The sequence below is a fragment of the Neomonachus schauinslandi genome, chromosome 1, assembly GCF_002201575.2.
Source record: "Neomonachus schauinslandi chromosome 1, ASM220157v2, whole genome shotgun sequence".
Taxonomy (NCBI): domain Eukaryota; kingdom Metazoa; phylum Chordata; class Mammalia; order Carnivora; family Phocidae; genus Neomonachus; species Neomonachus schauinslandi.
In genome coordinates, this window is record NC_058403.1 from 204,019,421 (window position 1) to 204,034,611 (window position 15,191).

The 15,191-nt window shown below is 40.2% G+C and overlaps 1 protein-coding gene across 1 annotated transcript; it reads left to right on the forward strand.

Annotated features, from left to right (window-relative positions):
• The first annotated feature begins 2,515 nt into the window (after positions 1-2,515).
• Positions 2,516-3,445, forward strand: LOC110574518 (olfactory receptor 7A10-like). Its single transcript, XM_021683212.2, has one exon. It carries the CDS (start codon positions 2,612-2,614, stop codon positions 3,443-3,445), a length of 834 nt encoding a protein of 277 aa, XP_021538887.1. The 5' UTR covers positions 2,516-2,611.
• The last annotated feature ends 11,746 nt before the right edge of the window (positions 3,446-15,191 follow it).

Genomic DNA, 15,191 nt, shown 5'->3' on the forward strand with positions numbered 1-15,191 from the left:
ATCAGGGCAGCAGGTGTACGGCGGCTCAGCCTGGAGACTGGGGCTTCAGGTGAAGCTACAACTCAGGTTCAATGTTTGTGAGATCGATGTGTGTGAGGCAGCATGAGTGGGAAGCTGGTGGGTGGATCAGGGGAGGCCAGCCAAGAGCTGGAAGCTATGGAATTTGGGGTTCAGGCTCCAGTGGGGAGTCACCTGGAAAGGGTTAAGGTGGAGAGTTGGACAGTAACTTAACTGCAACATAGAAAGAGCTCTCTGGGTAAATGTGAATATTGGCTAGAGGGCGCTCCCCTGTAGTAGGTGTAGAGATGACAAGGGACTGAAATAAGGCTGTGGAACTGGGGACCCAAGAGGCTGGGAAGCGATGGGGACATTGAAAGAAGAAAAATTAGCCAGATCTCATCACCAGTGATAAGCATTCATTATCAACAGGTGGGAACTAGGCTAAGGTCTTTCCATATATTCACTAAATCTGTCAACCACGTTAGGAGGATGGACACCTCAAGACCTCCTATTTGGGGGAGGATATTAACATTTAGGACAGTTTGGTTGGCCCTCCAAATTCAAATAGCAAATATACATAGATCCAAAATTCAAAACCCAAGTTTCTGATTATAAAACTTTTGCATTTTACATCGTTTAGAAAAGTTTTTTTTTTTTAAGCAAATAATCTTTTAAAACCCCCCACTTTTGTTGTAATGTGTGTATTTCTTTTTGTGAATTGTGGGTGTCTTCCCTTTACTTGTTATTCTGGTGGGATGTTCAATGGGTCAGATGTCTTGATAACGTAAAGACATCCCTACTTTTTCTTTTGGAGAAATTGCTTCTTGCTGCTTTATTGTTCTGGGCATCAAGGTGCTGTAACTGGGGTTGGAGTGTTCCCAGAACCAAGGATGTTTGCTCCTCCTCACCATCTCTAGGGGCCACCTGAGCCTATTAGATCTTTCTCCCTCTTTTTCTTCCTCAAAGATTTTGGAACTGATTTTTTGTTTCTTTAACTACTGGACACGAAATGATCCTATTAAAATGGAGACCCATGATTACATGCTCATAGGAGACTTAGCTCCTGGAATTTGGATGACGTTTTACATTTTTTGGGGAAAGACAGTCTGATATCAGCAGCTTGCCTTGTATCCCTGTTTGCTTTATTATTGTGGCTGGAGGCGAGAATAGTGATTTTTCAACCAATAAATGAACAAATGAAAAGCAGAATGGTGAAGGGGAGTGGGAGATATGGCTTCCAGTTAAGGAATGAATGAGTCACAGGAATAAAAGGCACAGCCTAGGGAATATAGTCAGTGATATTATATGACGTTGTGTGGTGACAGATGGGAGCTCCACAGGTGTAATGTTTAAACTTGCTGAATCACTGTGTTGTACACCCAAAACTGATGTAACATTGTGAGTCAACCACACTCAAATTTTTTTAAAAATTAATTTTGAAAAAAGCAAGTCTTTTCTGAGAGCCTTTGCAGGGTTGTTCCCTCTGATGGGCACACACTTCCTCAGATAACCTTGTGTCTCCTTCTGTCTCTTCCTGAGGCCTCTGTGTAAATGTGTGCTGGTTTCACTCATATGTGGAATATAAGAAACAGCACACTGGGGCGCCTGGGTGACTCAGATGGTTAAGCGTCTGCCTTCAGCTCAGGTCATGATCCCAGGGTCCTGGGATCGAGTCCCGCATTGGGCTCTCTGCTCCTTGGGAGCCTGCTTCTCCGTCTGCCTCTCTCTCTCTCTCTGTCTCTCATGAATAAATAAATAAAAAAATCTAAAAAAAAAAAAAAAAGAAACAGTGCATTGGATCATAGGGGAAGGGAGGGAAACCTGAATGGGAAGTCGTCAGAAAGGGAGAAAAACCATGAGAGACTCTTGACTCTAGGAAACAAACTTAGGGTTGCTGGAGGGGAGGTGGGTGGGGGGATGGGGTAATTGGTGATGGGTATTAAGGAGGGCATGTGTTGTGATGAGCACTGGGTGTTATACGCAACTGATAAATTATTGAACACTACATCTGAAACTAATAAGTTGGCTAATTGAATTTAAATAAAAAAATGTGTGCTGGCCTACCCAAGCAACCAGTAAAAAATAACACCTCCATGCACTCTTTCCATTTACTGGCTTTTTCTTCATAGCACAGGTCACCTTCTGATATTCTATCTGATCTTTTATCTGCTTATCTTCTCTCTCACTAAACTGTGCAGACTTGTTTCCTGACACCTATATTCTTTGCCTGCAGGTTAGTCAGTACTCAAGTTTATTCCTCAAACGTGTGACAGAATTTCTCATTAAAAGTATAGAATACATGAGTACTTGGGGGGAAAGACCATGTGTGGGATGCCCATTCCTATTCAGAGCTGGGATGGGGGTTCCTGACAGGGGACAATTTCTATAGAAAACTATGGATATTGACTTTGTGAATGTAAAATAAAAATAGAATTTCAATGATACTTGTAATGTTCATTACTGAGAAAATTAGTCATGTTATTTTTTGTTTCCTGGTAGTCATCTCCACCATGTTGAACCAGGAAATGATTCAGGAATTTCAGAGTTTCTTCTTCTGGGATTATCAGAGAAACCGGAATTGCAGCCAGTCATTTTTGGGCTTTTCCTCTCCATGTACCTGATCGCTGTGTTTGGAAACCTGCTCATCATCCTGGCCATCAGCTCAGACTCCCATCTCCACACCCCCATGTACTTCTTCCTCTCCAACCTGTCCTTTGTAGACATCTGCTTCACCTCCACCACAGTCCCCAAGGTGCTGTGGAGCATCCTGGCTCAGAGCAAAGTCATAACCTATTCAGGCTGCCTCACGCAGATGTACTTTTTCATACTCTTTGCTGGATTCGATGACTTTCTCCTGACTGTAATGGCCTATGACAGGTTTGTGGCCATCTGTCACCCCCTGCACTACACGGTTATCATGAAACCTTCCTACTGTGTACTGCTCGTTCTGGTGGTCTGGGTGATGAGTGTCCTGAATTCCTTATTAGAAAGCTTGACAGTGTTGCGGCTGTCCTTTTGTACAGAGGTGGAAATCTCCCACTTTTTCTGTGAGATCAATCAGGTGGTCCAACTTGCCTGTTCTGACACCTTTCTTAATACCATGGTGATGTATTTTGCAACTGTGCTGCTGGGTGGTGGTCCCCTCGCTGGGATCCTTTACTCTTATTCTAAGATTGTTTCCTCCATACTTGGGATCTCATCAGCTCAGGGCAAGTACAAAGCGTTTTCCACCTGTGCATCTCACCTCTCAGTTGTCTCCTTATTTTATTGCACAATCCTGGGAGTGTACCTTAGCTCTGCTGCTCCCCAGAGCTCCCACTCAGGTGCAGTAGCCTCGGTGATGTACACGGTGGTCACACCCATGCTGAACCCCTTCATCTACAGCCTGAGGAACAGAGACATAAAGAGAGCTCTGAAAAGAATCATTGGGGTTCCAGTGATGTGAGGGCCCATCATCCTGGGGCTGAAGAAGGGTCCACGATTGCAGGCTCACAGCCTCAGAGCCAGGAACTGCTATTTTTCGATCTTACTACGAAAGTGGAATCTGCACCATCTATTTATTTCCTGGAATTTCCAATTGTTTGAATTCAACTTTTCCACACATTTAAGTAACTCACTTTTTAACCTTCTGTTCTATCTGATGTAGACAGTATTCCACTTTGTCTGTTTTCATATGTTCCAATGTTTTCCCCAAACTTCAATTACAAGTGCCTGGAAATTTCTGTATCTTACATGGGGCAAGTTCAATTTCTTCAAACTAATTTCATTTCTTTTTTTTTTCCAGCAACAGCAGATATACTACAATTTTTATTTATTTTTATTTTTTATTTTTTTAAAATTTTATTTTATTATGTTATGTTAGTCACCATATAATACATCATTAGTTTTTGATGTGATGATCCATGATCCATTGTTTTCGTATAACACCCAGTGCTCCATGCAGTACGTGCCCTCCTTAATACCCATCACCGGGCTAATTTCATTTCAAATGACATACCATGCCGAGTAAATTTTCCCTAGATTCCCCAAAAGAATAATCATGAGCTGTATTCTTCATATGGAAGAAACTACCTTGGCCACTAAGCCCTTCACATAACTTTTTTGTAGAGGAAAATATAAAACCCCAGTTTTCACCTTGATTCTGTCAGTCTTTTTACATATCTATCCTCACTCCTCTTCCTGAGAATATGGACTCTAACACTGTTCCCTTTAAGTCTCAGGCTACTGACAGGGATGCTCAGGCTAGGAAAACCTGGACACTCCCCTGCACCCTTGTGCTTGTGGACATTCCCACAGATGCTTCCCGGACCCGAGCCTCTGCTGTGGCTGCACCTGCCCTTGGGTTCTTATTGTGATTGCAAGACATACCTCAGCAATGCCCATCAGAGAACTCTAACAAAACCAGGTTTATTCCTCACATGTCCTGGAGGGCACAGCCAGAAAGTGCAGAGGGTCAGAGATTCAGAACAAGAGAGAGAAAGCCAGAACTGGGGGCCCTGCCTTTATTGAGGTTCATGGGCAGAGTGGCTAGTGGTTCCTAGCTTCACTCTTTATTGACCAGTTTAAAACATGAGTGAAATTCTGGCAGGGAAAGGGAAAGCAGGGTCACTACTGGTTCAGTATCGAGGTTACCCAGATCTTTCTGAAGAGATACTTCATGGGGGTGCCTGGGTGGCTCAGTCGTTAAGCGTCTGCCTTCGGCTCAGGTCATGATCCTAGAGTCCTGGGATCGAGCCCCACGTCGGGCTCCCTGCTCTGCAGGAAGCCTGCTTCTCCCACTCCCCCTGCTTGTGTTCCCTCTCTCACTGTGTCTCTCTCTGTCAAATAAATAAATAAAATCTTAAAAAAAAAAAAAAGAGATACTTCGTGGCTGGGACAGCCTGACTGCTTATCTGGTAATTGTCACACACCTGACAATATGTTTATTCAACATGGTTGTCCTTGAAATGCATGCTTTAGAAATCAAAAGCTTCATGTCAGTCACTTTCTCTACAAATATGCTATTGTGCTTTATAACTAGTCTCCTTGTTTTATTCTATTATTCACCTAGGTGTCCAGAAAGCCTACCATAGACACTGGCAAACACTGATTAGCAAACATATATTTCCCAGTGGAGTCTACATGGAAAGACAAATTTGAATAAACAGATTGACTTGATATGTTCTTAGTGTCAGAGATGACCACAAATATGTGGATGCATTTTTTGGGGAGTAAATACTCAGTAGTGGGATCCCTAGATCATAGAGTAGGTCTATTTTCAATTTTTAGGAACCTCCACTCTGTTTTCTGAGTGGCTGCACCAGTTTGCTTTCCTATCAATAGTACAAAAGCGTTCCCCTTTCTCCACATCCTTGCCCACATCTGTTGTTTCCTGTGCTGTAGATTTTAGTCATTCTGACAGGTCTGAGGTGATATCTCATTGTGATTTTGATTTACATTTCCCTGATGATGAATGTTGTTGAGTGTTTTTCATGTGTCTTTTGGTCATCTGGATGTCTTATATATCATTTGAAAGTATCTTCTTCCATTAAGTAGGTTGTCTTTTTGTTTTGTTGACTGTTTCTTTTGCTGTGCAGGAACTTTTTATTTTGATGTAGCCATTTGCAACATGGATGGATCTAGAAGGTATAATGCTAAGTGAAATAAGTCAAATACCATATGATTTCACTCACATGTGGGATTTAAGAAACAAAACAAAGGAAAAAAGAGGCAAACAAACAAACAAAAAAAACCAGAGGAAAACATATCTTCAATATGGAGAATAAAGTGGTGTTTGCCAGAGGGGAGGTGGGCAGGGGGATGGATGAAATAGGTGAAGGGGTTTAAGGGTACACTTATCAAGGGGCTTATGGGTGGCTCAGTTGGTTTGGCATCTGATTCTTGGTTTCGGCTCAAGTCATGATATCAGGGTTGTGAGCTCAAGCCCCGCATCAAGCTCCTCCTAAACATGGAGTCAGCTTCAGATCCTCTCTCCCTCTGCCCCTCCCCATACTGCCCTTCTCTCAAATAAATAAATAAATAAATAAACAAACAAACAAATACAACCTTAATAAAAAAAAGAGTACACTTATCGTGATGACCAATGAGCAATCTATAGAATTCCTGAATCACTATATTGTACACCTGAAGCTAATATAACACTGTATGCTAATTATACTGGCATTAAAAAAGTAAAAATATTTAAGAACTGTGAGGGTGCAACATTTCAAGCCACCAGCTTTATTACTATCCAAAATATTTCCTTTTCATGGTGTGCATCTATTTATTGAAGCATAGATAATTGGTGTCCACAACTGAGGGGGTTTATTCTTTGAGGTGAAGGATTGCTTAGTGTCTTCTATGTTTTATCACAGAGTTATATTCCTGTTTCTACTTGAAAATTTCCACTGCTACCTGCTAATATGACTCTCTCTATCTTGTTCCACGAAATAACTCCCTTTTCCTAATATTTGTCTCAAATGCTAAGGGATGGTGAATGAACAATATCGACATTAGCCATTTCATACCTCCTTCCTGCTCAGAAATCTCTTCCACCTGCATGATCAGAGGGTGCTTCACAGGAGAGCTGGATGTCCTGCTGATCATGTGGTTCAGGATCACCAGTTCTTCTGCACAAATGTGCATGTCCTTCAAACACTCTGTTACCCAGAAGGGAGCCCACATATAGTCACTTGTTCATAAAGTCATTGGAAGTAAACTTGAATAACAGAATGATCATGACTGCTCTCCTTAAGGTCAAATAAGCCACAAGTAAAAAGGAGCACAAGTTGTAATTGTCTAAGGTCTGTTCACTTGATTATTGTGTCAGTCAGTTCTTGCTGTATAACAGACTGTCCTTCTCAAATGGGATATCATAATACCTTTACAATCAAATGGAATTATATGCTGGGACTTGTTTCTGATCTCCCCTGGGCTTCTCATGGATCTGGAGTCAGGTGTGAATCTCTACACACTTTTTCTAAGGCTGAACCATAGTGTTGTGTATGACTGTAGTGCTCTTTGGTCTCAGCAACTTTATGGGCTCTTATTACTACATTTCCAAATGTAGGCTAATCTTCTATTTATAAAAAATTGGTTTATCATGTGAATTACCTAAATTTAATTCCATTGTTCATACATCCATATTAACACTTGACTTTCTTGCCCATTAGAAGTGCTATCTCCCATCCCTCTTAAGTGAGAGTCAGCTACCTGTGCTCCAGATCCTACCCATAGGCATGTACCATTAGGTTTGTTCCACTGAATTAAATCATTAATGTAAAATTATACACAATAACCTGCATATGTAAGCTGCATACACTTTGGCGAATTAAAGGACCTACACAAAAATGAATAGTACATAGTTCAAGTTTCTATTTGTGTATGATTTAAGCCTATACATAAGTGTTAACTGCTTTGTTAGGTAATTACTAAAAATTTAAGCTTTCTGAGCATCATATTCCTTATTTCTGAAGGTAATGTGGGATTCTAAACATAACTTCACATGAACATTGTGAACATCACTGTGGTTGTTAGCTTGCTGGATTAACTAATGAATACATTTACTTATGATCCTAGAAAGAAAAGTAAACGTTCAAATCAGTCATGCAGGGGAGATTGTTGAGGATTAACTAGTGGAGATGGAAGAGTGGTGATGGGTGGCAGAGAGTGGTCCCAATAAGAGTAGGACACAAGTCCAAGAATCTTTGCGAATAAAGGGAATAGAGATAGAGGGTATTAGCCAGGAGGGATAAGCAGTCAAGGGAGGGCATTCCTTTTATTCTTTTAAGCCAGGGAAAATTTGAGTATGTTCCCATATTGGTGAGAAAGATCCAGACCAATGGATCATAAGATGTACATTTCACAGTCCTTTTCTTTGCTGGACATTCAAATCAATTTTTTAAAAAAATTTAATATGTGAAAGGGGTATATGAAAAAAGCTTTACATTGCAATTATTTCCTTACTGGCCAGGATGAATATATTTGTGAGTTTCTAAGACATTTGCTTTCTCTATTGTAAATTGTCAGTGTCAGTTTTGTGCTTTGTTTGTTGGGTTTGGATTGTTTGTATTCCTGTTGTTGATTGCATTTTTCAAACATAAGAATTGGAGTTTTCCCATCAACTTTGCTATTTGACCTTCAGTTCCTTTATGTATGTGTATGTATTTGAGGGTAGTAGGAAAGTTAATACATTCTTGTGCTCAAACCTATCATTTGGTCATATTTTTCTCCCCCTTCTTGCATGTTTAAGTGTAGAAAGTTCTTCTGCATCTTTTGAATAAATAAATCACCATTTACACATATTTCCAACCTATCTTCACATTTCTTTTATTCCTTATTGTACCTTTTGGCCTTTTGTGATTAGATCTATTTCTCAAAGTCTCGTCACTGGCAGCCCTCATTTGAAAGGTATTCTTTATCATTTGACTAACATTCACCTTTTCTTCCTAAACAAATATGAAGTAATATATCTCTATATGAGATGAAAGCATCACTTTAGATAATGCTGCCTACTCACTTTTTTGTTATATTCTTTTATTTCTAATTTTTGTTTTTTTAAATTAATCTGTAGGCCCAATGTGGGGGTCAAACTTACAAGCCCAAAATTAGGAGCTGTGCTTCTACTGACTGAGCCAGGCAGGCACCCCTGTTTCCAAGTTTTTAGCACTTTAATCTTGAATTAGTGACCCAGGTTGATGTCATTACATTAATACTATTTTATGCCTGTCTAGAAACTTAGTTTTAGATTGTCATTGTGTTTCAGACTGTTGTTTGAGATAGCTCCATGCCTAACCTATTCTTACTCCTACTGCTATCCTTTGTTCCATAAGCTCTTAGTTTCTTTTATTTATTTATTTATTATTATTTTTAAGGTTTTATTTATTTTTTGACAGAGAGAGAGACAGTGAGAGAGGAAACACAAGCAGGAGGAGTGGGAGAGGGAGAACAGGCTTCCCGCTGAGCAGGGAGCCCGATGCGGGGCTCTATCCCAGGACCCTGGGATCATGACCTGAGCCGAAGGCAGATGATTAACGACTGAGCCACCCAGGTGCCCCTTAGTTTCTTTTTTTTTTTTTTTGTAGTGTTCCATGATTCATTGTTTGTGCATAACACCCAGTGCTCCATACAGAATGTGCCCTCCTCAATACCCATCAGCAGGCTAACCCATCCTCCCACCACCCTCCCCTCTAGAACCCTCAGTTTGTTTTTCAGAATCCATCGTCTCTCATGGTTCATCTACCCCTCCGATTTCCCCCCCTTCATTCTTCCCCTCCTGCTACCTTCTTCTTCTTCTTCTTTTTTTTTTTCTTAACATATATTGCATTTTTGTTTCAGAGGTACAGATCTGAGATTCAACAGTCTTGCACAATTCACAGCGCCTACCAGAGCACATACCCTCCCCAGTGTCTATCACCCAGTCAGACCATCCCTCCCACCCGCCCCCCACTCCAGCAACCCTCAGTTTGTTTCCTGCGATTAAGAATTCCTCATATCAGTGAGGTCATATGATACATGTCTTTCTCTGTTTGACTTATTTCGCTCAACATAATACCCTCCAGTTCCATCCAAGTCGTTGCAAATGGCAAGATCTCATTCCTTTTGATGGCTGCATAATATTCCATTGTATATATATACCACATCTTCTTTATCCATTCATCTGTTGATGGACATCTTGGCTCTTTCCACAGTTTGGCTATTGTGGACATTGCTGCTATAAACATCGGGGTGCACGTACCCTTTCGGATCCCTACTTTTGTATCTTTGGGGTAAATACCCAGTAGTGCAATTGCTGGATCATATGGTAGCTCTATTTTCAACTTTTTTGAGGAACCTCCATAAGGTTTTCCAGAGTGGCTGCACCAGCTTGCATTCCCACCAACAGTGTAGGAGGGTTCCCCTTTCTCCACATCCCCGCCAACATCTGTCGTTTCCTGACTTGTTAATTTTAGCCGTTCTGACTGGAGTGAGGTGGTATCTCATTGAGGTTTTGATTTGGATTTCCCTGACGCTGAGCGATATTGAGCACTTTTTCATGTGTCTGTTGGCCATTTGGATGTCTTCTTTGGAAAAATGTCTGTTCATGTCTTCTGCCCATTTCTTGATTGGATTCTTTGTTCTTTGGGTGTTGAGTTTGATGAGTTCTTTATAGATTTTGGATACTAGCCCTTTTCTGATATGTCATTTGCAAATATCTTCTCCCATTTTATCGGCTGTCTTTTGGTTTTGTTGACTGTTTCCTATGCTTTGCAAAAGCTTTTTATCTTGGTGAAGTCCCAATAGTTCATTTTTGCCCTTGCTTCCCTTGCCTTTGGCGATGTTTCTAGGAAGAAGTTGCTTTGGCTGAGGTCAAAGAGGTTGTTGCCTGTGTTCTCCTTTAGGATTTTGATGGACTCCTGTCTCACATTGAGGTCTTTCAACCATTTGGAGTCTATTTTTGTGTGTGGTGTAAGGAAATGGTCCAGTTTCATTCTTCTGCATGTGGCTATCCAATTTTCCCAACACCATTTGTTGAAGAGACTGTCTTTTTTCCATTGGACATTCTTTCCTGCTTTGTCAAAGATGAGTTGATCATAGAGTTGAGGGTCCATTTCTGGGCTCTCTATTCTGTTCCATTGATCTACGTGTCTGTTTTTGTGCCAGTACCATACTGTCTTGATGATGACAGCTTTGTAATAGAGCTGGAAGTCTGGAATTGTGATTCCGCCAGCTTTGCTTTTCTTTTTCAACATTCCTCTGGCTATGCAGGGTCTTTTCTGGTTCCATACAAATTTTAGGATTACTTGTTCCATTTCTTTGAAAAAAGTGGATGGTATTTTGATGGGGATTGCATTAAATGTGTAGATTGCTCTAGGTAGCATTGACATCTTCACAATATTTGTTCTTCCAATCCATGAGCATGGAACGTTTTTCCATTTCTTTGTGTCTTCCTCAATTTCTTTCATGAGTATTTTATAGTTTTCTGAGTACAGATCCTTTGCCTCTTTGGTTAGATTTATTCCTGGGTATCTTATGGTTTTGGGTGCAATTGTAAATGGGATCGACTCCTTAATTGCTCTTTCTTCTGTCTTGTTGTTGGTGTATAGGAATGCCACTGACTTCTGTGCATTGATTTTATATCCTGCCACTTGACTGAATTCCTGTATGAGTTCTAGCAGTTTTGGGGTGGAGTCTTTGGGGTTTTCCACATAAAGTATCATATCATCTGCAAAGAGTGAGAGTTTGACTTCTTCTTTGCCGATTTGGATGCCTTTGATTTCTTTTTGTTGTCTGATTGCTGTGGCTAGGACTTCCAATACTATGTTGAATAGCAGTGGTGATAGTGGACATCCCTGCCGCGTTCCTGACCTTAGGGGGAAAGCTCTCAGTTTTTCCCCATTGAGAATGATATTCGCTGTAGGTTTTTCATAGATGGCTTTTATGATATTGAGGTCTGTACCCTCTATGCCTATAGTCTGAAGAGTTTTGATCAAGAAAGGATGCTGTACTTTGTCAAAAGCTTTTTCTGCCTCTATTGAGAGGATCATCTGATTCTTGTTCTTTCTTTTGTTAATGTATTGTATCACATTGATTGATTTGCGGATGTTGAACCAACCTTGCAGCCCAGGGATAAATCCCACTTGGTCATGGTGAATAATCCTTTTAATGTACTGTTGGATCCTATTGGCTAGTATTTTGGTGAGAATTTTTGCATCCATGTTCATCAGGGATATTGGTCTGTAATTCTCCTTTTTGATGGGGTCTTTGCCTGGTTTGGGGATCACCCCTTAGTTTCTTTTAAAACTTACATTTCTAGGAGTGCCTGGGTGGCTCAGTTGGTTGAGAGTGTGACTCCTTATTTCAGCTCAGGTCATGATATGATGTCAGGGTCATGAGATAGAGCCCTGAGTCGGGTTTTGGGCTGATTGTGGAGCTTGTTTGAGGTTGTCATTCTGCCTCTCCATCTGTCCCTCTTCCACCTAGCTTCTGTACTCTCTCTTTCTCTCAAAAAATACTATGTTTCTATATTATGTGCACACAAATATTCATACACTTAAAAATATTTTATGTATTTTATGTATTTATTTGAGAGAGAGAGACAGAGACAGAGAACGTGTGAGACCACAAGCAGAGTGGAGGGGCAGAGGGAGAGGGATAAACAGACTCCCCACTGAGGAGGGAGTTAGACAGGCGGCTGGATCCCAGCACCCCGGGATTCTGACCTGATCCTAAGATAGACACTTAACTGACTGAGCTACCCACATTTTCCTATTCATACACTTTTATACAAATTCATGAATAGAATCTTATGCATTGTAAATGGTCTTTAGGCTCTGGTGCTGTCTTTTTTTTTACAGCTTGTCTCCCTCGATAATACCTTACAGACTTGCCTCCATCGACTAGTATAATGCTAATTCATTATAATGCTAATTCATTATTTCAGCATAATATTTCAAGGTGTGGCTGGGTCTTTTACACTTTTGATGATTTTTCATATTCTTTCTCATTAAATTGCTATTTTATCAATCAAACAAAAATATTTTGAGATTGAGTTAAAATGCTGTTTCTCCACTGGGGGCTTTTTTGTCCTCCAGGGGACATCGAGCAATGTTCAGAGGCATTTTAGGCTGTCAGATAGGAGAGGTGTCACTAGAGGCCAGGGATGCTCTAGACATCCTACATTGCCCAGGACAAACCCCAGCACAGAGACTGATCTGGGCCTGAATATCAATAGTGCTGAGGTTGAGAAACCCTGAGGTAAATAATACATATCTATATTTTTAATACTTACAGCTGTTTTCAGATTATTTTCCCAAAATGTGATAGCACCTCACATTTCTGTGATGAAAATTAAAGAACACCACTTTGCTACCTGTTTAAGAGTTCCAATCCCAATTGAAGTGACAGCCTTTTAAGATTTTTAATGGGCTGATGGGTGTGGAAGGGATTTCTTGTTGCTTTCATAAACAGTGAGTTTGAGCAAATTCATATATTTGATCACCATTTTGATTTGCCCATTCTTATTATATCCCCGTATATTATATGTCCATTTTCTATAATTGTCAGCATTTCAAATGATTTTTACAGATTTTTGTTTCTCTATTGAATTCTATGGAGATATTTTAGCCATAAAAAATGTTTCATTGGGCGCCTGGGTGGCTCAGTTGGTTGAGCGACTGCCTTCAGCTCAGGTAATGATCCTGGAGTCCCGGGATTGAGTCCCGCATCAGGCTCCCTGCTTAGCAGGGGGTCTGCTTCTCCCTCTGACCCTCTTCCCTCTCGTGCTCTCTGTCTCTCATTCTCTCTCTCTCAAATAAATAAATAAAATCTTTTAAAAAAATGTTTCATTTATTTAATTTAAATTTAATTAGCCAAAGTACAGTACATCATTAGTTTTTGATATAATGTTCAATGATTCATTAGTTGAGTATATCACCCAGTGCTCATCATATCATGTGCCCTTCTTAATGCCCATCACCCAGATACCCCATCCTCCCACTCCCCTCCCTTTACATAACTCTCTGATTTCTTACCATTCCATTTTCCTCCACTACCCCAATGTCCTCTGCACTATTCCTTATGTTCCACATATGAGTGAAACCATATGATAATTGTGTTTCTCTGATTGACTTATATCACTTAGCATAATCCCCTCCAATTCCATCCATGTTGATGTAAATGGTAGATATTCATCCTTTCTAATGGCTGAGTAATATTTCATTGTATATAGGAACCATACCTTCTAAACCATTCATCCGTTGAAGGACATCTCAGCTCCTTCCACAGTTTGGTTATTGTGAACACTTCTGCTATGAACACTGGGGTGAATGTGCTCCTTCTTTTCACTACATCTGTATCTTTGGGGTAAATACCCAGTAGTGCAATTGCTGGGTCATAGGGTAGCTCTATTTTCAACATCTTGAGGAACCTTCATACTGTTTTCCAGAGTGGCTGTACCAGCTTTCATTCCCACCAACAGTGTAAGAGTGTTCCCCTTTCTCCACATCCTCACCAGGATTTGTTGCTCCCTGTCTTGTTATTTTTTCCATTCTGACTGGTATAAGGTGGTATCTCATTGAGGTTTTAATTTGTATTTCCCTGATGCCAAGTGATTTGAGTTTTTCATGTGTCTATTGGTCATTTGTATATCTTCTTTGGAGAATGGTCTCTTCATGCTTTCTACCCATTTATTGACCAGATTCTTTGTTTTTTGGGTGTTGAGTTTGAGAAGTGCTTTATAGATCTTGGATACAAGCCCTTTATCTGAAATGTCATTTGCAAGAATCTTCTCCCATTACATAGGTTGCCTTTTAGTTTTGTTGATTGTTTCCTTTGCTGTGCAAAAGCTTTTAATCTTGATGAAGTCCCAAAAGGTCATTTTTCTTGTTTCCCTTGCCTTTAGAGATGCATCTTGAAAAAAGTTGCTTTGTCCAAGGTCAAATAAGTTTCTGCCTTTGTTCTCCTCTGGGATTTTCATGGATTTCTGTCTCACACTGAGGTCTTTCAACAATTTTGAGTTTATCTTTGGGTATGGTGTAAGAGAATGGTCCAGCTTCATTCTTCTGCATGTGGATATCCAATTTTCCCAGCACCATTTATTGAAGTGTCTGTCTCTTTTCCATTGGACATTCTTTCCTGCTTTGTTTAAGATTAGTTGACCATAGAATTGAGGTTCCATATCTGGGCTCTCTCTTCTGTTCCATTGATCTATGTGTCTGTTTTTGTGCCAATACCATGTTGTCTTGATCACAGCTTCGTAATATAGCTTGAAGTCTGGAATTGTAATGCCACCAGCTTTGGTTCTTTTCAATTTCCCCCTGGTGATTTGGGGTCTTTTCTGATTCCATACAAATTTTAGGATTGTTTGTTCCAGGTCTGTGAAAAATGCCCATGGTATTTCAATAGGGATGACAATGAAAGTGTAGATTGCTGTGGGCAGCATAGACATTTTCACAATAGTTATTCTTCCAATCCATGAGCATGGAATGTTTTTCCATCTCTTTGTGTCTTCCTCCATTTATTTCATAAATGTTCTGTAGTTTCTAGAGTATAGATCCTTTACCTGTTTGGTTAGGTTTATTACTAGGTATATATGGTTTTTGTGTAATTGTAAATGGGATTCATTCCTTAATTTCTCTTTCTTTAGTCACATTGTTTGTGTATAGAAATGCAGCTGGGTTTTTTTTTTAATCAAGATGATGGAGGAGTAGGGGACCATATTCTACTGGTTCCCT

Excerpts from the sequence above, each read along its gene's own strand:
- LOC110574518 (XM_021683212.2), top strand. The coding sequence starts at position 2,612 with ATGTACCTGATCGCTGTGTTTGGAAACCTGCTCATCATCCTGGCCATC.